Raw genomic sequence first — 23,825 nt, 5'->3', positions numbered from 1 at the left:
TTTTCATGCATGTTTTTTTAACCTTCCATTATGTGTAGCTGCTCTCAATGTGTACACATAAGCTTCAGCTGCCCAGGGCAGCCTCCAGGCTGTATGTGGTGGACGGAACACAGATTCTCACAGTACCTCAGCTAAAGGCATGGTCTGTGAATGAATGCTTCCAAGAAGACAGCACAGATGAAAAAGAGGAGGCTGATTCCCCTGTAAACACAGAGGATACGGATGACCTGACAAGTGAGTCAAACAAGTTCACTTGATCAGTGAGATTTTGGGAAGAATTCAATGCCAAAAAAAGTGATGTTTGCAATGCTCATCTTTACTTTTTTTTTAAAATGTGCAGTACAAGAAAATGGACTGAAGTTAAAATTAATTTTTTGGCCAAGGTTTAGGTCTGTGTCCTAGATTGAAAGTCACCAGTTATTAGATGAAGCCCCATGGTAACCAGGTCTCCCAGACAAGGCAGACAAGGTCACTATCCTTTAAGGAATACTTCACAAAGAGTTACAGCAGCAACAGAGATTCTACTTTTCGAACGTTTACAAGAGCGGTCTGCATTATTGCTGACAAGAAAGATCCATGTTTATGGCATTACCTGTCCTTTGAGAACGTTGTGTTCACAGCGTGGTTTATAAATAAGACAACTTTACTTGTGCTTTTTCTCACAGAGAGTGCAAAGCCCAGTGGGAAGGAGAAAGGCAGCTCCAGAGTTGAGCTCTTTCCTCAGGTGACAGCAGAAGACCTTGACAATATAGATGAGACCCTACTGACTCTGATTTTAAGAACCCCTATCGATGTGTGGGTGTCCTGTGGGGAACCGTTTCTTCCGATTCATGGTAATAAATTACATGAAAAGAATGGAATGATCCGTTTCCACTTGTAGTTTTAGGATCTGCTCTTATTGTTTCCATGTATGTACAGTAAGTAGCCCCTAAAGCAACTGACAAATTTTAGGACTGCCATATCTGAAATCATTGAAAGCACAGGGCATGACAAGCAAGTTGTGCTCTGCAGTGAGGAGAACAACTATCCATTGTAGTGTGTCTTAGCTTACAGATGTGTCAAGGAAATTAGTAATAAACCCCATGTGGATTGCTTTGTAATCAGATAAACTCTGGATTTATTCAGTCTGGCCTGAATGCTAAAATATATAAGGATCACAGGAGAAGAGCTGAGTGCTGAGTGAACACTAATAAATAGAAGATTTCATGCTTCTCCTGCACAAGGCCCATTAATAATTGAATTTTATTAGTGAGTGCCGATTTGGCAGGTAATGGTAATTCTGTGTTACACTGTACAAACATGTTCATCAATTAGAGAATAATTCAATCATTTATTTCTGAGTTATTTTTATTACTGTACATTTCAGAAGGCCTACTAAATCACTTGCATTTATTTTATTGTCTGCTTGAACATTTTATTACATTTTAAAAATAATTCAATATCCACTGTAGGAGACAAGTATTTCTCCAAGTCTGGAATGACTGTATTTTTCTGTGGGTGTATAGAACCAGCATCACAGAGTCTCCTTACAGCTTAGTATAAAAGAGTCAGAGTACATACAGTAGCATGTTTAATATAGTCATTCAGGTTATAAATGTCCCTTTATTACCTTACAGTCATTTCCATATTTGTATGTGAAATGGAACAATTTGCCGCTAATGTTTATGAAAGATATATTTTTGTCAACATGATTGTACTGTTTTCTGTTTTTTTAAAAGAAGCTGGATTTAAGTAACATGCAGCACTCCTTTTTGAAGAAAAAAATATACCTAGATTGTATAAAAACAAGGATAAAAAGACACCCCCAATAGTTGACAATGTACAGTACAGGTATTTGTATATAGATACAGCCCCTACTGGTGGCTGAACAGTGTAATTCTATTCCAGAATGTATTTTCCATTCCCTGCAAACCCTTGCAAAACAGTTGAGTATTATTATTAATTCTACCTCTAGCTCTGCACAGAAAGAAGAGAATGCAGAAGGAGAACTGGCTGCAGAAGGAGAAGGTCCTGGCTGATCTAGTCATTAAAAGACATAAAATGAGGCACCTGCAAGGTCAGATCCCAAACGTACAGAGGATTTGAAAGACAGAGAAATTAAAGCACTTCCCTGTTACTGTCTTTTAAACCTTACTACATCTTGACAATGTCTGAGTTTTTTCCAAAGTATGTCATTTGATACCCAATGTCTTTTTAAAATATATATAAAAAAGCAGCAATTCCAGAAATGGAAATGAAACAAAATAGTCCCTCTCACCCCCAATTATAACAGCCAACCACTCCTAAAAACAGCTTTGCACCACTATAGTCTGACTCAGACATATACTGTAGGCAGAGTCTTTACCTTTTCCAGTGTCACTTTTGCAACAGGAAGGCGAATGACCAGCTTGCAACCAGCCTGCATGATACCGACTCAGAATCCCATCCAGCCAGTTGTCATTGAAGGCGGATGGACAGAGGCATCCCAGGAGGAAGTGAAGCTGATGGAAGATGTGCAAAATGTAGAGGTACACAGACACATGGAACTATTCAAGCCAGGGTCTCAATTCATACACCTATTAATGAGGTTACTAGGTTTACCTATGAGGTTAACCTAGATATATTAGGCTAACCTATTATTAACTCTTACCTAAACTCCCAGGGTAACTGGTTAGTTATCACCATAACATTTGTCAAGAATGATGTATCTGAGAGATGTGATAACAGTAAGTGACTGACTTTTGCAATACAAAGGCATCAGAAGCAGTGCAAGCAGGCAACTGCATCACAAGTAAAGGTTTATTCCATGCTGAAAAGAAGAGAAAAGTGGCATAACGTAGGGCTCCACAGCAAGTACACACAGTTATGTGTCTCTTTTCTTTTCAGCATCAGATGTAATGAATACAGATGTAAAAGATAAGACACCTATCCTTGCTGTCCCTGTTTGCAAACTCAGTGATCCTATAATAACCAGGTGTTTTTTTAGTTATTTCCCAAATAAAATTCTGCATGTTTTGTTTTCCTCAATAGGTGCAGCTCTCAAAAGTCAAGGCCAAGCAGGCAAAGAACAGAAAACCATTTCTGAATAAGCTAGTCAAGGACCCAAGACAATTATACGACCAGCCTGATGTTAAAAGAGTGCTGATCTATAGAAATGGGGATCCTAAACAGGTCACTTATGTCTGGGGAAAAAACATTGAAGAGGTGAGGTGGATTAATGCATGCTAAAATCATCTTTTTGGATTATTTCATTACTTATCAATTTTACCAGATTTGTTTTATCAGTCTTTTTAATGCTTGTTCCAGGATATTGTATTTTCAGTAAGTACTGATTTATTCTCCTTTATCTTGGAACTCTCCTTTGCTAGCTGTAGTCCATAAAGAACTAAATGGTTTTTAAGTATGAACGTACTATACAGTAATATACATGTCTCTGCAGACGAGCCTAATTTCATCACTGACTGGGATCTCCAACTTTGTGTATCTAGCTGGCCTTCGACATTTCTAATTCAGATTCTCTTTCTTGTTTCATCACTTACGAAAATCACAGGGCTTGAGATCAGAGTCTTCTTTGTGCTGTTAGACAATTAGTAGCTTCCCTAAAGAGAAATATGGTGTAATTATATGCTGTCTTGAACTGAGTTTTAGAGTGTGAAAAAGTAAGCAAGACATACAATCACAAATTTGATTAAAAAAGTGAATGTTTCATTAGTAGTAATAGTACTGTATATTACAGTACCTTGCAAATCTGTGTAGTAGGTGTTAAAATGTTTTATAGAAAGCCACTGTAAAGAAGGGCTGCTATAAAAGACAGTCTTCTAAGTGGCATTCCAGGTACTTGCTTGTGTGATGCACCTGATCAGTAATTGCTGATCTACTGCTTTTCAGCTGCTGGCTAATTCTACATCCAAATTAAACCTGATCCATCCTGCTGTGATCCTTTACACTCCGGATGGCAAACACCTAACGACTTGGGATGAAATTGAAAGAGATGCACTGATCTGCGTATCTTCAGGAGAAACTTTCATAAGCACTAAAGGTCAGACTTATCTATCAGTCCCCCGCAGTGCACCTCTGTCATTTACAGACAATTCAATCAGCTTGGTGGTCGAAATCACTCTGACTGATGTAGAATTCTCCTTGTATTGGCAGAGGTCAGGCTGGAAAATGTTATCTTCTTTGGCGAAATGTGTCAGAAAATATTTCTAACATTGACTCTTGAGAGCACTGTATTAGCATGTACAATGTGCGCCCTGTGAACATGAAGCTGGGAGACTGCATCTCAGGGGAGATATAGGAGCTCTTATTGCACCATTCCAGCCATTGTCACAAACAGAAAACAGGATTTATAGTAAATGGCGCATAATCATTTACTTAAGCAAAAGTATTTAACATAATGTACTGTTAAATCTGGCAGGTATCCGTTGTTCAATTGCATTTATCTATTGGAGGCAACATGTTCAAAAGTGAATTATAATGAAATCATTTGGAATTTTGTTGGAGTTTGTATGTTTTCCACGTGTTCATGTGGGTGCTCTGGTTTCTTCCAACTGTCCAAAAACAATCTGGCTTCTGGGAAAATTGGCTTCTGGTGTCAGTGTGTGTGTCTGTGTGTCTGCCCTGCTACGGTCTGGTGTCCTGTCCAGGGTGTACCCTGGCTTACACCCACTGCTTGCCAGGATGGGCTCTGGCTCCCCCCAGGCTAGGAAGAACTAGTTAGAAAATGGATGGATGGACATTTTATTGGAGCCTTTGCTTGTAGTTCTACAATTAGAAGGTATTCAGTTAACTACAAACTCTGAGTAATAGTCTTGAAAAACAATGAGAAACAATCCATTCTTATATAAATGTTTGGTGCTTGTAATTTTCCAGGAGGAACAGTATCACATATTCTAAATAAATAATTAATTATGTTTTTTATTGCTTGTGCTCTAAGTATTATACACATAGTATTAGATTATAGATGTGTAACATTGCTGGATTTGTCCAAGCTAAAGGATTTCTGTGTAGCCTTTTATAATACTTTTAGTTATTTACATACAGTATACCTACAGTATATACTGGTTTAGTACAATAAAAGGAATCTTACCAGGAAGATATGGTTTTGATTTTGAGTTAATGTGAGGGAATAACTGCAGGGCTATGCTAAAAAGGACAATGAGTGAACAGGAATATAGTATGTGTGACAGCTTACTGGATTCCCTCTAACAGTTGGTATTGTTTATGAGTGCAAATATTATGAATGAACTCCTTTCTTTAAATCCGTTTTGTATAAAAGATCTGTCTATTGGTAGGAAGTCTTGCACCATGTAACTGATGTTGGGAGGCAGTTCAATTGAAGTTATTTTAGTGATTCATACCTTAGCAGAAGACTGTGGACCAAGGTGCTTTCCAGAACATACATTCTCTTAGAACTTACAGTATTCTCACAAGAACATTCAACCTTAAGCTGCAACATTTGGAAATGTCCAGTGTCCAGTTGAAAAATGAACCTCATGATGCTGGGTTTGTGTTTACACAGCACCTGGTGTTTATCATACAAACAGACCTGTTGATATTTGTTAGCATGAAAGTCGCCTTTCTGTGAAATATTTATGCATAATGTAGCCAGAAGACGGAAAGGAACATGAATGGGTTGTAAATTAAAAGGCTGTTTGTAAATTCCTATTGCTTTACAAATGTAACCTAAATGAGTCTATGGTTTTCATGTGCTTCTGTTTATATACATTTTTGTATATTTTCCAGAACATAAGCAGAAAATACAAATCAGAGCCAACTATGCACGAGTCAGAAAAGCCTATGGCCCTGCAGCAACAAACATTGTGGTCGAGGCGAAGGAGAACCCCAGAGTCAATGTATGGATAAGTATTTAAGTACAGTGCTCTGTCTGTTTTGTGATGTACAGTACAAAGAGGAATTTTAGCTGGTGGATTTGGTTTGGCTCAAGAGCAAACCTTTAAAAACAAGAACTGTAACTCAACCTTTTTGTTCAGGAGTCACCTGACAGACAAATATAATACACAAGAAATCCAGAAAAGACAGACTGTCTTTAGGAAGTTATTTATTAGTTTAACAGGAGTGTACTGTACATATGACTACACATTTAAAGTAATTGATTGGTTTTAACAGCATTGAACACTTATGAATAATATATAATTAAATGTTTTTAAATTAAATATTACTTACAGGGAGAGTACTATAAATTATTTAACATTAATGTGTAATGTTATACATCTTTCTTTAAGGTATGGCATTTGTTTATATTCATGTAAGAACAAAATTGATTTTTCTGTCTATTGAAAGCTGCTTCTATCACAGGTTAGAAATTTTTAAATAAGAAAAAGCACTTGTTATCTGATGTTATGACCTACAAGTCTATTTGGAATATGTCTGTACCCCATAGACTAGCTGATAATATAATAATAATAATAATAATAATAATAATAATAATAATAATAATAATAATAATAGTTCCTTACACTTAGTGCTTATCTGGACACTCCACTCAAAGAGATTTATAGGTAATGGGGATCCCCTCCACCACCACCAGTGTGCAGCCCCACCTGGATGTACAGTACACCTGGAATATTGCACAGGCCTTCACTTCATAGCCTTGTCTTATAGAAATCTAACTTTTATTCTTCTAAATATTGACTAAATGATCATGTTCTCTGTTTTGTAAGGTGGACACTAATAGATGTCTGGCCCTTCCTTACAAAGATGATTGCACATAGGTAAGTTCTGAAAACATAAAACAGAATATGACTGTCATTTGTGGGTTTGAGTTTGGTCCGTTGTATCCTGCCTGCAGATAACTTTAAGGCCAACTTACGTTTTATTACTTATCTATATGAACCTTCATATTTTGTTTCTGCCCATCAATGCTTTCTGTTGTCAAAGTAAAAAACTACAAATGTAAGGTTTAATCCGTTTCTGACCACAAGATGGCATTAAAAAGTATTTGTAGTATTATGAAGTACAGTTCCTTTTGTTGGGAAACCCAAAAGATAAATACTGGTGTTCCACTGCTCTGAAACTTAGGTTGTTGCTTTTGACTAGAGAGCTCTGTTTCATTAAAGGTAATGCATGTTTTCCTTTATTTTAGATAATGAGAAACAATGAAAAATGAGGACAACACAATCTCTATAAAAGTGGATTTCCTGCCTCAATTAAATTACTGTGCTAAACTATGTGTAAAATTTTTAGAACATTTCAGATTTCTTTCATTTAATTATACTCTCTACAATTGTTTTAGGTTCTTATATCACCTATGTAGATTCATTTCTGACATTAAAAAAGTCAGTAAATTACCTCACATTTTTTTTCAAAATTGTATTTTTATTTTGTATTTTTACTAGTGATCAAAATCTAAATATTAAATTGCACTTTTGAGAGTCCATAAGTCTAAAACAGGAAACCAAAGAACATTCTTCCAAATCCATTTTAATAACTAAAACTCTCCCAAACAAAAGTAAATCTAGAATATGTGTGAGATAGTGCGATGTAGCTTTGTTTTAAACACACCTAGTAAGGAGGCAGCTGGGTTCAAACTAGGCCCACCTGGCCTAATTAAATGATTGGCACCCTGAGGGACTGGGATTCCACAGGAGGAAGAGGAGCAGTTATGATTGGCTCTGATGCCCTTGACTTAACAGGGAGGTGTACAAGAGCAGCCAGGCTGTAGCAGGGTAGTTGGGTTTTTCTGAGTGCAGAAAGACAAGATGTCATAGGTGTTCTTGAGTGTTTCTGTCCTAAAATCTTGGTAGATGGGCAGGTGTCAAACTGGCGCCAGCTGGTGCTGGTGCTGGTGCTGGTGCTGGTGCTGGTGCTGGTGCTGGTGCTGGTGCTGTGGCAGAGGTCCAGCTGAGTTTTAATGAACCTGGGGACCTGTGTCCCTGGCTAAACAGGACTGTCTGGTATAGATAACAATGATTTAACTAAGCTGAGTTGAAAGCACCAATATCTCTTTTTTATATAACTGTGAAACAGAGAAACCACAAACATGAGTGAATGTTGTAAATTGGAGATAAGAGATGAATTCACCTGTAAGAATAGCTGGTAACTGAGGAGATACGCTGAAGAGCAACTGGCTTTGTGCCCGGATACCCCAAGTGGGGAATTATTGAACTGTGGACCATACAGACAGCCCTGAAATAGGACCACTCAAACATCCAGGACCGCGTAGGGGTTCCATCTGTAGGACTGAGCAACAAGCCACTAAAATGTGAAAATTTAAGGTGACATGCTAAGACCACGATATGTGGTTTTGCTGCTGTCATCATCAAATGCCTTCTATTTACACTGAAAACTAAAACTTCAAACTTGTTCTCAAAGCTCAAATGTAAAAGTACTAATGTTTAAATGGCAATTGATTAACTGCAATATATTGCACAAAAGGCAATAAAACCCAGGAATGTTTTGTTTTTCTGTTTCTTTACCGTGGCATGTTGTTGACGTGTAATGTGACTTTCTACCAGAAGAGGGTGCCCGAATCCCTTCACGTCTTTAGTCCACACCTGTCACTCCTGCTCCATTCTATTACTGGTTATTGATGGAAGATACTTGACATCCCTGCTACAAATTATCCCCCATGCTGTTCAGAATGTGATGGGTCTGCTTAAATTTCCATTTAAATGCATGCTTTAATCTAAGGTCTTCAGCACTGAAATATATTATTGCTGGAAATGGGTTACATGAATGATATTTTTAACTTTAAAAGTAATCTTTAATGAATAATACTGTACTTTCATTCACAAAAGCCAGATTCATGGTACAGATCTGTAATTTTTTTAACAAGTTAGCTTTTCCTTTTTGTTAAGAGTTTAGTGGGTAATCTAAGATATATATATATATCTTATTTGCACAAAATGCAACTGTCGTGCCTAATTGATGTCATCATATTTTCAAAACATCCCAAAAAATCTGAGAAAATGTGAAGAAAATACAGATCAAAGAGTTCAGTATCAGTTTGCAATATGATACTGTCAAAATCAGGTCATTGAAAAATTTCCCTAACACCTTGTGAAGGATAATGAAATAAGGAAAAATAACCATATTTATTAGTAATGTAATTTGTGAATCAAATACAATTAATCAATTAATACACACGTTCCATTATAATTCTAATTGAATTGAAGCGAAAATTATTTTAAAAAATAAATTGTGCATAATCCAAATATATAGACCTACTGTAATTCATGCAGAATTTGAAAAGAAGAACACCACCGAACAGTTGATGCATAGCCCTAAGCAGCCTCTAGTTGAGACAGCTGGGGGATTTTAATACTCAATTGCCAAATATCTGGCACAGGAAGGGCTTATGACTTGACTTTACATGAAGCTGAACACTGTTTAAAATGTAAATAGTACTATTTCTGCCTTATAGTTTGGGGTGATTGTCCTTCATGATTGTCTTATCTCTGAGTCTAAAATTGGCTGATGAAGACCAGCCGGCAGACTTAAGCCCTGCTGCTTTTGGGGCATGTGTTTCCAGGTGGAATGCAGGTCCCAGCTTGTTGGTCTTTCTGGTCCACACCATACTGTTTCTGCCTTTCTCATGTTTCTGTCTCCCATGGTCAGTGCATGTCTTTGAAGAGTTGAGTCCCTTGTGACATACACTTTCTCCATCTGAGGCATAGGCTTCTAAGAGTTCCTGTCTGTCTTGCACTTTTTCATGTTTACCTTGAGAACATGTTTAAAGCATTTTCTTTGCTCTCCTTTTGAGAAAATATGTCAGAGCCGGGAAAACACTTGCTTTATGAGTCATGAGATGAAAGATGTTGATGTTGGATGAGTGTTGCTTCGATGCTCATCATGTTTCTTTTGGAGAGGATGCTAAAATTGTTTCATCTATCTTCTGCCTATATTTAAAAGGTCGGGGAACAGTGATAATACTTCTTCTGTGCTCTAAGGTGGCTTCTGAGGTGTGTGTTGTCCATGTCTCAGTAGAGTGGGGATTACATCTTGATTGATCAAAGGCTGCATTTGAACATTTGAGGTAATGCTGTAACTGTGAAAGATGACTTCCAAGATACAAGGAATAATGAACACTTCCAAGAATCTTCCTATGAATCTGAATTGCCAGAACTGGGCTGCTCATTGAGAGCTTGTTGATGGATGACCTTAGTCTTCAGAGTGTTAAGCATCAATGCCATTTTCGTGTATGATATTGATGATTTCCTGAAGCTCCAAACACGTTACAGCATCATCAGACAGCATATGGGATGTTAATGATTGAATCCAGGGTGGTCTTAGTTTTGGACTGGATCTGACTGAGATTAGATAGCTTGATATTTTAGCCACACTCCACCTGGGATCTTGTTGGTATTCAGATGTAGAATCTCTGAAGGAGATCTGTTTTGGGGCAAGGCTTGGTGAAGTCTTTAAACCACAAGTCCCCTGTGCTTTAAAGGGGCTTGTGATTGTTCAGTTACTGAGAATCTGTTCATTACATAACATTATGGAGCAACAGAAAAATGGTGACTAATCCTGGGGCCTTTATCTCACAAGACAGGCTCAGAGGCATTTGTGAGGTCATAGACCATACCTTTTTCCTTCAGCTGGTGAGCCTTGAAGGCAATATCTCTTAAGTTTGGGGGAGGAGCTCTTCAGGAACTGGATGAGACAGTTCCCACAGTGATCTTTCCTGCACCAGACAGCAAGACGCAAGACAATCCTGTACTATCCACAGTTGGACTAATCTCCTTTCTTGAAGATTATCACCAGTGATAAAAGAAGGAACTGAGTTGCAAAGAATATATTAATAGAATGCAATACAGCAAGGTTGTGTAATGGAGAAATGTGTTTTGTTGTTGTTGTGAGATTAAAATTACTTGCACTTTGACAGGATACATCTTTATTTATCCTGTTTGTTTAACATATACACATGAGATTCAGAGATATTTGCAAATAATGACGCTGCAATTCATAATCATACGAGGACACCATAACCTGTTTTGATATAAAAATGTGTGGATTCTCAAGACAAGAAGAGTGAACTGCATTGTACATATCAGTCATTAACACGTTGTTAAGTCTGTTGCAGATCCTAATAACTGTATTGATATTTTTTCTTCAGCTTTCTGTTTTTAATCTTGATGTTTAAAAGTGTTGGCCTTATTTTAATTCCATTTGAAAATGGTAGCAGCCTTTAGCTTGTGTTAAGACACGAAGCCAAAACAGCCTTTAGACATAACTGCTCCAGATGTCATTCTCATTCTAGGGTCATTGTAGTTGGTTTTGTAGCAGGGTATTCTAGCAGGCATACAATAATAAAACATTAACCTCGTATTGCCGTATGAAAAACTGCAGTGCTTTACAGTTTACCCTGGGTTTTATTTGTGACTCCAAAGGCATTTTCATTTAAATTCTCAATGAGAGACGACAAGGAAAAATATTTTCTGAAATACAGCTACAGAAACTATAGTTTGGGATTGCCATTGATGTGGCTCCGATCAACAATGAAAACAGATTTTGTCTTTTTGGTCTTCGGGAGTTTTTGTTCTCAGCACCTTTGCCATTTTTATTATGCACAATTGTACTAATGCTTTTTAAGATACCTATAATTTTATATATATAGTTGTGATATGTTTGAATGTGATTTTGTTCTGCTGCTTTAAAATGTGACATGTTTTTTTTTGGTCTGTATCATTTTTATAGTGTGTATATTTTTTCAGCATTTAATCATTTTCTCTGCATTTTAAATGTGCTGTATGTTTTTTGCAAGCACCTTGAGCTGCACAGAGCATGACAGGCTCAATATAAATAAAGTTTCTTATTAATTAGTGCCATAATTATTCAGACTATCCTGACAACATGAAAAAAATGTTTCTGAGGCAAGAAGGATCTGCAACCAGGATTTGTAACAACTGAAATGATGGGAGGTTCTCTTTGATAATCTGATCTCATTTCTGTATGAGCTGTACAGAGCATACAGTGACATCTCTGTGCTAAGTGCAGTCCAGATCGTTCTCTGAGGCACTGCGCTGAAAGTATTGGAAAGATTGTGACTGAGGATGACCTACTTTTCATCAAGTCCTGACTGATCGGTTGGGCTGATGCAGGTTGTGTCCTGGGAGCATCCAGTACACATGTGATTCAACCTTGTGTGTCTTTATCACACAGGATGCCTTTTCCCCATAGCGTTAATGCAGGTAACTGTGACTTGAAGTTCATCGATCCAGCTGACCATCGATCTGACGCTAACATTAATCACCTGCTCTGTCTCCATAAAGTTATACGTCACCCTTTTTCATTGTTGCGTGCCCCTTGGACAATTTGCTTGGCGGTGCCAGAGAACAAAAGGGAGTTGCTTCATGACTGAGATACCCCTTAATCAGAATGTCACCATAGTATTTATAATCAATACATTTGAACTGACCTGAAAATGTCAATGCTGTTGACATGTACAGTACAGTCCATGTTTTCCTGGGGTACTTGATCCAGGGAGCTCCCTGCTACATGTGAGCAGTATCCTGGGGGCAGCCCCTCTGGTACATTGTGCCTGGGCTCCCTCCTGCTCTACAAGGGCAGCCCTACCCACGCAAGGCCACTCATTCCTGTAAATAGCTTTTTGTGTAACAAGATTTAGATTTAAAATGACATTTTGAGTTAAAATTTCATTCCCCTTTTTCTTAAGTTAAAATCTTGCCTTGGGATAAAATGCATCAGCTTCGTGTGGAATAACCTGGACAGGCAATCAAAATGCTGGAGATCATTAACATATCAGAGGAATACATCCAGAAAAATTCGGAGTGTCAGAAACACATTTTTTAACACAGAAGCAGGACTCAATACTCTCTGCATCTTGCCAACAAAAAATGCTCCTGCAGCCTCATCCCCTCGCATCTCCTGATCGCCTGAGTCACTTTCTGTACTGTACCTGCTCTTCAAGAGTGACAGGGATCCCACGGAGAGCCAGTGAGGGGACTGTCTGGCCCTGGAAATAGTCGCTTGTGTTCACTTGTGAAACTTCATGTTTTTGCTAACCAATGGATTAGTTGATTACAGCAGTTCTAGATTACTTAAAGGAGTCAGTTCTATCTTATTTATTGTAAATATAAACATTAAATACACCTCAGCAGATGCTGCATACAGTGGGATTTTTAAATCAGTATCTTTTTTTGTTGTTGTTGTTTTTAATCTTTTAGTTCCAGTTCGGTTTATCTGGAGTACCTCTGGGAAAAAAGCAATATGTAAATAGATTGGGTTTTTTTTGCTGGGCAAAAAAGCTGACAAAACTGGTTTAGTGTGAAGAGCCCATTTTTCTATTCAGTGGATTGAATAGGGAGGGAGGGAGTTTTGCCATCACACAAAATGCTCTTACCTGCCATGATTTATTATTTTCATAGCATTTTTCAATGTAAAGAAAATAACAGCTCTTTTTTTACATCATAGTTGAAGCTATACACACCAGTTTTGTATATCAAACTGATGAAGACAAACGTCAAAGCATTGGTTGCCAGAGCTGTTTTGTTATTACTGGCCAGAACACTTGACTGATATGGATCAGTTAATCTGTCTGTGCTAATGCTGTTATACTGTCTTGTTCAATTAAATTACCTGTACTTCCAAGGGTCTCATTAGCAGCTGTTTTCATTGAACTTCACTCCTGATATTACTTCTGCAGACTGCTTCAAGAGATTTAAATTCATATAAGATGCTGTATTATGCAAATGCTTACAGTTCTTAGAGAATTAAATTTACTACACGTATATAAAAAACTACAGGAGCAAACTCATAATTCTTCAGGTTAAGCATAATCTAAGCACATCATGGGAATTTTATGTGATTTCACCCATAAATCTTTTGACCTAATAAAAGGATACACTTTTTTTACTACACAGTGCTTGGGAATTCAGAATCCAGCTCTTCATTATAGACAGTGCATCTTTTATCTACAGCCCTATTTTATATGATATTCCTTTTACCCACCATGTTGATAATGAAGCTCCTTTCACTATATAAGAGAGTGAACAAGTAATAAACTCAGGATAAGGGAAGATGAACATTGTTTTGCTGTAGTTTAAGAAAATGCTATCTTAATTTATAAGAGCACAGAGTAGTGTAATTTCCAGGTAAGTGATTTGGCAATAGTTAAAAACCACTCCTCTCTTAATGAGGTTCCAAGCTTTTGCTCTCACTGGTTACATTGTGCTGCATGATTTTTATAAGAAACCCATTTATTTTCACCAAAGAGATTTCAAATTTTTTAATTGATTAAACTTAACAGGGTGAATTGTTTTGTAAGTTAGTTTAGTAATGATCATACTGGTAATAGCATTTAAATTTCAGTACAGGCACTTTTGAGCTCTATGGCTCTGACATCCGCAGTTACGCCTGGGTAATGTCACTAGTCTACTGTGACCAGGATTCTCATTGCATTGCACAGACTGTCAAATAATGAACATGGAAAAGTTTTCAGGTTGCGGTGTGGTAATAAAGGAATTATAGATCTTCTTGTACAAAGACTTTGGAAGGTTTAGTTTAAAAAGTTAAATGAATTAAGTTGGTGTGCAGATCTGAAATTTGTTTTTAAACAGTATTGACATCATAGCAACCCTTCAGTAAATAAATGTTATGAGCTGCGGAGCTCAGTTTTTAAAAAAAAATGTCACAGTTATGTGAAAAGGACAAAGACAGAACAAAATTTGCAAAAAAAAAAACATCAGAATAAAAATAAATGGATCCTTTTAATTCTTACAGTGAGGTCAGTTCTCAACCCTTAAATGCAAGATTTTAGAGTGCTATGTGACTGTGCATTCAAGTTTATATTCCCAAACTATGCAATATTTATTCCCTGGTACATTTTCTCAACACTTATTGAAAGTTATGCCTTCCCAGCCTTTGTCCAGCTGGGAGCTGTAAAGTTCCTAGAAAAGTATTTTTTTTGTGATAATAGAATACACTGTGTCTGGCATGCACACACAAGGTTGATGTTACATGAAGTATACTTACAGACCATTTCTAAGTTCATAAATACAGAGGGGTGTGTACGTACAATAATACTGTGTATTTAAAAAACCAAGCCTATTTTACAGCACAGTTTTTAGTAAGGACTGGAGAAGATGATTTACTTTAGAAATCCTTCCAGATGCACGTTATACACCCAGTCTTGTAAGTGTGCTCTGACCCTGCTTAAATCAGGTATGATTAATGTATTCATTTTGCTGTGAGTTGGCTGTGGAGTGAGCAAAAGGTCAGCATTTTATCTATTGACTATTTGTACTGCTGTCATTTTGCCAGCCAAAATCCATAATTTTTACACTTTGCAGGAGGCAAAAAAGCGGAGGAATTGTCCAGCGTGCACAGTGTCTTCGCTGTACTCTGTCAACCTCAGTGTGGCTGGCGTGCTTGGCATTTCGAAAGCGCTGCACATAGCAGAATGAAGAAAACGGTCAGAAATACCACCAAAGACATGGGAGACATTATTATGGAATGTAAATCTCCGTAATCTCCTGACTCTTATTACTGCAAGCTGCAGACCCTGTAAGTATGCACTGCCAGCTGCTTTCGGAATTATAGATAATTACAGCCCTGCTTATTGGTTTACTTTATTAATGGCAAGATTAGTGTTTAGGGTGAGGACAGAAGCGTGATGTTTACTTGATGCTTAGCAAGTGAGTACCAGGGACAGAGAGTCAAGGGGATGAGGATATTTAGCTGCCATTTAATATCTGGAAGAGGAGCCTAGAGGTGGCAAACAGAGTCATATATTTGCGTGACCTGTGATGTCTGCTTGTAAATTGTGGGGTGACAACAGAAAGCACTTTTATTTAGACAGTGTGTTGTTTGTTTAGATGACATAAAGATAGCTTGATTTAACCTTCAATGCTCATCATGGTGCTGTACTGTATGTCCATAAGGACCAGTGTAGTAATTAGACCTGTCTTTAAAATTACCTTGGTCAAATCTACTGCAGCAATACTGCGTGCAAAAAAAGGAGAAGAAATTGGATCATACACTTTAACAATCCAAATGTTTTATTGCCAAATCTGTAGAATCTTTGTTACTTTTCATGAGAGAAAATTATTTTAAGTCATCCTTGCAGATGTGCCTCGTTTACCCTGCTTGCATCTTTAGGAGTACTTTTTGTGTCTTCCCCAAAAAACTCTGAGGCTTGTGCTCATTATTTTTTTAATTTTAAAAACTTGAATTGTAAAAATAAGATTTGAAAGACATTCTCATTTAACAGTGTTGGATTAGCCAAGACTCTTACAGCACTTACAGTACAGTACAATGCTAAAGTGGTACCACATTCTGATCTTTTCTTACGAGCTAGGCAAGGCTGCCCCTGGTCAGTACTGGGATGGGGAGTGAAAAAAAAACACAGGTTGCTGCTGTCAGTGGTGATGGTAGACCAGTAGGTGGCAGGATTTCCCAATCAATTCCCTCTAATGGCTGTAGGAGAAATCATTAAACAGAGACCCCCCACCAGTGTGTGGTGGATTATTTTATCTGAAATTCAAAAAAAAATTCCACAACACACTGAATTACACACCGATTCCTGAGTTTTTTCCTCCGTCGGTACAATTACGTAGCGTTGCCACTAGAGGGCACATGCCTCACAGTAGCCAGGAAACCAATTAGAAAAAAAAATTGACAAAGAAAATGTTTAAAGAAATGTTTAATTTAGACACTCTTCATGGGCGTCCCTGCTTCATGCCTTAAGATTAAAATGCTTGTTGTACAGGGAAAGAAATAAAAGAGCACGCAGGTAAACAGGTCAATCAGAACAGGGGGGAAGCGTAGGCTAAATATTAAATGACTAAGAGAATGCAAGCCAATAAGCAAGAACCGCTTACTGCCCACTTATTAGCAGTCTTGCCAATATCTCAATGGCAGTAAATTCACAATACATCCATAAACATGGTAGGTCCTGTTGTCACTCGGCTGTAAATGCCAAGGACAATTCTAATTAAATTATTTTGCCATCTAGGTACGGCAGGTAACGTGTGGGATTTCTCAGGCTAACGCTTGCTGCAGAGCACAATGAGCCGATTTCCCGTCTCTGAGCGTGGGGCGAACTTTGAGACGAACTGAGCTGGTCTGTCATGCTCACCTCACCGTCGGCTTTCCCATATTGTCCCAGACTGCCCTCCTGGGGCTCCTAAAGGGTTAAAAGAGTAAAAATACGCCTTTTCCTCGGATGCATGGGCTGTCACCCAGGGAGGTGCTCTACAATACATCTGTGAGATGTTGAAGAAGGAACTCCTGGAATTCAGTTAATTAACCACATCAGTTTCTTAATGTGATCAATTTTAATTAAACTGAATTTTAATTGAGATCCAAGGAGGTCTGCAGAGAGCACTTGCTAATTCTGCAAAGCGTGTGCTGTTTGAGCTGCTGCTTTTCACTTCAGATTTGCTAGTGCCTAATTAATATGGATAGGGCATTAAGCCTTTTGGACTCTGGTGGCTTTCATTTCATGACTATTAATGATTTTAATGAACTGGACTAATTCAGTAGTTTTCATTGCTGTGCTTTAGAGTACTATCCGATGCTTATTTGGTTTCGTAATAGGTTTTGAGGTCCTAACAGTGGAAATTGATCAGCTTCATTGCTTGATTTGGCCACATGACTCAGTCATAAAGAAATATTGTTAGGAAGATAAGGTTGAATCATGCAGTCCACATACACTAAATCAGAATTTAATTTTTAGTCTCTGTAGTGTAAAATGCACTGTGTTTTCATTAAGGTGTATACTCAAATACCCTTTTTTTCTAGTCTCTTATCTTCATTTTCCCCAGCCCCTGTAGTATCTTTTCCCACGTTCCAAACTGATGAGAATTTCTCCACGTTCCTCTAAAGGTGTATCAGCACTGAATTCCACATCTGAAGATAATCTTGTCACAACAGAAACCACTGCTGCCCAAGGCTATCTCTTGCTTAAGTCAAAGTCAAGTTGTGACTTTTAGCTCAAACGATTTAAAGCAAGCAAACTGCATTGTACAGTATGTATATAATGTGCAGTATGTATTCTTCAAATGGTGAAACTCTATATGCTTCCTATCATTTGATTTTGATATGGTTTGGTAGAAACAGTCATGAAGATGTTGCTTAATGTGCCTAATGTTCTCTTTACATATGAAAGTAGCTGGGACCATGAAGTGTACATTTAATAATACAGGAGTGGCGTACTTAATTATGATTTATTTAGTAGATTTCATTTCCATTTGTGCCCATTTATTTAATACATTTATATCATTTCGATATTGTCCTTTAGCAATCTGAATGTACTGTAGTATCTTGCTTAAGGTACAAATCCCTAAGTTGCTATTTCATTACCTGCAGCTGGGAGGAATGCACTGGAGATCATACCATTTCAAAGGCCACCTTTCTGGTTGTCTTCTGCTATGCAAAATAATGTTAATTCCCTATCACTGACTTTTTTTCCCATACAGTTCAATGGATGCTATTTTAAAAGTAAAACCTGAACTAAGTTTTAATTCATCATAAATCCCATCTGTTTTCTTACAAGCGAAGAATAAAACTCTCAGAAAAAAAGGTGTTGCTTTTCACTTTAGCAATTAAACACAGCTTCCAAAGAGTAACAAGGCAATCTAATTCTTTTTTCACATCTTATTTTAATTTGATCAAATTGAACAATTTGGTTTATTTGTAAAACCTCCTGCTTTGCTGTGACAGTAAAGGCTATCACCCTTTTCTGTTTAAAAAATGACTAAACTCACAACAGCAATACGAATGATTTATTTTGCCATTTAGCGTAGGACTTTTAAATAACCTTACAATCTCCCTCAGAATCCGTATGAATAAAAGCAAGTTGAAACCTATATATGCAGTTACTGTATACTGTTACAGCCGCATAACCGGCAAATGTCATGAAGCATAGATTTGAATTTCCAATTTTTTAATATGTATTTTTGTATAGTCCCATTTTTTACATGATGTTTTTCAGTTCTTTATATACCAAGCCTTTGAGAAAATTAGAATCAAACAAATGGAAAATGTTTCTTATTATGCCGAAGGAATAGAGTAGGGGGTAACTAGGAATAATAATTTACGTGCTTCATATCTAGAATTGTTTTGAAAAAAAACATCTGTTAGAGATTATTTTTAGGATGTGCCAAGATAGCAAATCTATCTTGTCTCCCAGAGTTACTGCTACAATGCTGTAATTGGTCCCACCTTTCCTGCACATTGTTAAAGTCTCCCAAAAATGCTTTAATGTGTTAATCTTTATTTCACTTAATTTGCATCTTATCTTTTTTCTTTATTTATTAAAAGGCCATTCTGTTTCATGAAAATAACAATTGAGACAGGAAAATTCAGTAATGTGTACAATTCCCTTAAAAAGAGCTATAATGGGAATCTGGCATTAAAGTATAGATCATGTACAGTATCTAGCAAATAATATCCGAGCTATAAACTTAGTTAAGGACATCCATCAATAATAATATGGAAGTCTCCATAACCTTGAAATACTTAAATGTAACAACACTTTTTTTATCCTTATTTTTCCTTTTTTCTTTGATATTAAACAACAATGAACTGTATGTTTCTCCAGAACCCTCTGCCCATGATGTTCCTACAACATTTGTTTTTGCTGAAGAAGAAAAGGACAAGTTTCTCTGTAAATCCTGTATTATTTCCCCATGTGTTTCAGCAAAATATGGTAATAGCTTTCACAGTTGTCAGACCATCACAATAATTTACTGCTTTGTATCTGCATCTGTAACATAAAAACGTACAACGCTGCATTAAACTGTGTCATATTAGTTTCGTTCTTTACATATATATTGGAAATGTAGTATTAAAATTCATGAGAATAATACATTTTTCCCATACTACACAATACGTTCATCATTATATAAAACACAGGAATGTATATAATATCTAAAATAATATCTGTGAATTCCCCCTATTTTAATTCATTCTTTGCAGAAACCAAATAATTAGTCCTTCTATCCAAGGAAATGGGTTCAGTACAGATAATGCTGATACATTGGACTAATTAGAGCTCATAAAACACGTCATTATAGCACACTAGGAAATAGGAAATTCTTGGTATCCTGGTGTAATAACACCTAAACTAAGCAATCCAAGGGAATCCTTGCTTCACTGTTATTATTGATAAAAAGAAAGCTAATTTTGTGCTCTTAAAAAATTCAGAAGTAAATTCAAATGTGAATAATGCAAATCACTTCTGTGCAGAAGTAGGCAAGTTGTTTGTTCTAGCCATCTTCACATAAATATTTCATTAAGCCATTAATCGTTGCTTCAGAGCCAGGCTAACTAATTTCTCATTGCGATTACTGTCTGTTCGAGAAGGCTGTTTAATGAACTGAGCTTCTTAATTGGACGTGAAACAATGATCTCGCAAAAGGCCTGGCTGTATGTCACTGATTGCTGCTCTGTTTGTTGTGAGGAAAGACAAAATATGACTTAGTTACAACATGGATTGGACAGACAATTTTAGCTGGGGGGCAATAATTAAATTGGAAGACGAAGCCCCATATGGAGGATGACAGTAAAACCTGAAGTGGGTGACAAAACGAATCCGAGTAATTATACACCAAAAGGTCTTACTTCTACTACATGAGAGGTTATGGAAACAATAATTAGAACTAAAACGAAACATTATTAAACTGGTAGCAGAAGTCTAGGGGAAAGTCAGCCTGCATTTAGAAAAGATAGGTCTTGCTTAACTAATATGTTAGGTATTTCTGATCAAGAAAAGCATTAACAGAGTTTATGATATGGTACGTTTAGATTTTCAGGAAGCATTTAATAAAGTTTCTTGTAGAAAAGCAATTCTCGCTTTACCAGGTGTAAAATTCAAGAGGTGTATTAGGATTGAGAATGGGCAATTACATTGATGGATAAAAACTGGAGAATATAGCTTAACGCTCCAGTTGGAGTGATATCATACTGGAGCATACAGGAATCTGTATTTGGATGACTGCTCTTCTTAACATATACAGTATATCAGTGACCTTAATTCCAGTGTAGTTAGTAAGGTAGTCAAATAAAAAAAAAAAGATTCAAGACGGAAAACAACTGGCAGATTACATTTAATAAAAGCAAGTGCCCTAGTAGGTCCTAAGAATAATATATTGTATACTACAATTCAAAGTGTTTTAGTCAAGAAGAGTGTGATTGACGTATCAAATGTCCTCAAAGGCTGAGACAAAGCCAGGCTTCTTCCGACTCAGCAGTGAACTAAGAACCAGAGGGTACAAGGACGGCAGAAGCCACAGGAAAGTGCATTTACAGAATGGCAACCTCTTATTTGTGTCCTTGTTCTTATGGATAGTATTTAGTTATTTAACTTCTAATATATTAGATGTATGAGACAGATTGTGAAAATGTTCACATTCACATTCTTAATATTAAAGGGAAAGGCATCATAAAATGTTTTGTTCCATATTATGAGTTATTCCTACATGTGTATCACAGACTTATCAGTTCTGTTTTTGTTTTCATAAGTATGATGTTTTGCATGTTGGCTAGATTAATTTACAACGCTGGTAACAGCTCTGTTATCCTTGTAATTTTAGGTATAAGTGTAGGTATAACCTAACATTCCAAGCTGCTGCATGAACTCTATGCTTTGAGCTACAGGATATTAAACCGTAAAAACATTTGACTGTTTATGGGCTACAGTACCTCTTTTCACCTGTGTGTTAAATTTTAATTTTTACACAAAGCAATATCTTGGCTTATGTTTCCAAAATTGAGTTTATGGATGCAACAGAATTAATAAGGTAGACTGAGTAGTAGTCAAAGTACTACAGGCCAAATAGCTCAGCTGCTAACTGTTCACTTTATTTTATATAAATAAAAAGAAACAACTTTGAAATCACCTCACAGACTAGTCAGCTTTCTGTTTCTGGACCACATTGATGTACAGTGTCACTGTTAATATATCCTTTGAATATTGCTTTATTTATACCATGGCAACTGATCGGGTTTGATCAACCAACATTTCAGTTGTGCAAAAACGTTGTTTTTTTTTAAATGAGGTGTCGAAATTTCAAATGCCTCGAAACTGAAAAAAAGAAAAAAAACTGAGGCTTGACACCAGTTCCACGGTAATAACATTATGTATTCTGCCCTGGGCCAGGCTGGCTGAGATAGGCCTTTCAAAGTGTAGATGTTCTACATTATTAGATTGACAGTAGCAACAATGACTGTTTTCAGTCATTTTAAGACAAGAGAAGGCAACTAATTAGATACTGTGTCTCACCAGGTAGAATGGAAGATGAATTTATTTGACGTCTGAAAGTGAAGTGTATACACCCAGTGCTTCCCATGTAGTAATTTCAACTATTACTGTATATATTGAATTGGGTCCATAGACTAACTGCAGTCAAAGAAGCTATGAAATATACCATAAAATGAAAGTTTCCAGTGGGGTGAAACCAGGAGTGAAGTGAACAGTGACATGAAAATAAATGATGGTTTATGTTCGAAAACTGACTTGAATCTGGATGCCAATATTAGTTCCACAATGATAAACACTTCAATAAACCATGTGGCATTTCCTGAAAACGGAAGGAATCTAACACCTGATTCAATAATGCTTACAATAATACAATATGTTACAGTTGTATTGATTTTTTAATATCGTGAATATGATGAGCTTCTTCTATTGTGTCATAAAATGTATAATTAGATAGCATTATTTAATTATTTTTCAATATGTTGGAACTGCATTTATTTTACTGGTCCAAATACCCATTGAGGCTGAAAGGTAAACAAAACAGTAATAATATTTTTTTTCTCCAAAGAGATGGAATTCCAGTTCCTGTGTGGCTATTTAATTCTGTTGACATGATCCATTTGGAGGGCACAGGTTTGGGGCAGCTGGTTCTCCAGAAAACACCTTCCTGTACAAAGGATCATGCACTTGTTCTGCTTGTGCCAACAGACAAGATCACCTTGTCCAGTAATGCATCCAAACACCAGCTTGGCCTGAGAGAATGTATGTCATTCCTCTGGATAGGGCAAAGTCTAAAGAGAGAAAGCATGGCTGTTAAATAGGGAGTGCTTCAAAGAGAAGGGAAGAAAACGAAATTTCTAAAGCCTGCCTCTTCAACCCAAGCAACAAAGGGAAGAACTTTATCTTCCCCAGAGCTCTCTAGGGGTTTGGTGCTCATGATTTGGATGATGATCTATTAAACAACCCCAACACTTCCTCCCATTAAGGTATTCGCAAGCTTCTGAAACCTCCTCTTTCTACTGTAGCTCACACCCAGGAGATGTTCCAGTCCTCTCCTGCCATATGCCACATTCTCACAAATATCTGATTTGCACAGGGGAAAAACTGGAGACTGAAGTCTGATACTGATAATCTCATTATCCCTGCCTTTGATCTTGATAATAAATCACGAAAAAATACCAAACTGCACACGTTTGCCATTTTCAGAATAAAGAAGGGGCCTTAAAGGGCTTGAATGGAGCCTAAGGGTTTTGGAGTGGTGTGATAGGGACCCATTTAGTCATTGTGGCTGTCAGAGGTGCCATCTTGAAAATGAGTGGTCAAGCAGGATGGCAGCTAAAGTGGGCCTTTCATCAGCCACATTGCTAATTGGGTTTTTTTCTCAACACAGCTTTCCTATGCTCCTCTCCCATTAAAATTAACTTAACATGGTCTCTAGGTCTTTTTTAACCTGGGTTCAAAGAGAAATATTCATTTATTCATCTCTTTGGAAGGTTTTTTATTTAAAAAAATAAAGATCATGTCGTATGATTCGTTTTTCTTCTTGTATAAAGAAAAGAAATACTAAAAAAGGCAAGTTTTAAATCCAGTGCTGATACAGATTGTGTAGGCAACTGTAAAATATTATAAAATAAACAAGAAGTTTTAATGATATCTGCGATAG

The 23,825-nt window shown here is 36.9% G+C and overlaps 1 protein-coding gene across 5 annotated transcripts in view; it reads left to right on the top strand.

The window, feature by feature from the left end:
- LOC102685698 (doublecortin domain-containing protein 1-like) overlaps positions 1-19,674 on the top strand; it is a 108,575-nt gene extending 88,901 nt beyond the window's left edge. For 3 of the 5 annotated variants that reach the window (XM_015338464.2, XM_015338462.2, XM_015338467.2), the window contains 9 exons: positions 39-234; positions 666-833; positions 1,955-2,056; positions 2,371-2,507; positions 3,010-3,183; positions 3,868-4,018; positions 5,725-5,834; positions 6,663-6,713; positions 7,085-7,296. In XM_015338464.2, coding sequence (XP_015193950.2) covers positions 39-234; positions 666-833; positions 1,955-2,056; positions 2,371-2,507; positions 3,010-3,183; positions 3,868-4,018; positions 5,725-5,834; positions 6,663-6,713 — 1,089 coding nt within the window. In that variant the 3' untranslated portion in view covers positions 7,085-7,296. Of the gene's footprint in view, positions 1-38; positions 235-665; positions 834-1,954; positions 2,057-2,370; positions 2,508-3,009; positions 3,184-3,867; positions 4,019-5,724; positions 5,835-6,662; positions 6,714-7,084; positions 7,297-19,504 lie in introns of those variants that run through there. The other 2 variants (XM_015338463.2, XM_015338466.2) reach the window with 2 other exon arrangements.
- Positions 19,675-23,825: the final 4,151 nt, after the last annotated feature.

This window comes from Lepisosteus oculatus, chromosome 21 (assembly GCF_040954835.1).
Source record: "Lepisosteus oculatus isolate fLepOcu1 chromosome 21, fLepOcu1.hap2, whole genome shotgun sequence".
NCBI classification, from domain to species: domain Eukaryota; kingdom Metazoa; phylum Chordata; class Actinopteri; order Semionotiformes; family Lepisosteidae; genus Lepisosteus; species Lepisosteus oculatus.
This window is presented reverse-complemented; position numbering and strand designations above follow the sequence as displayed.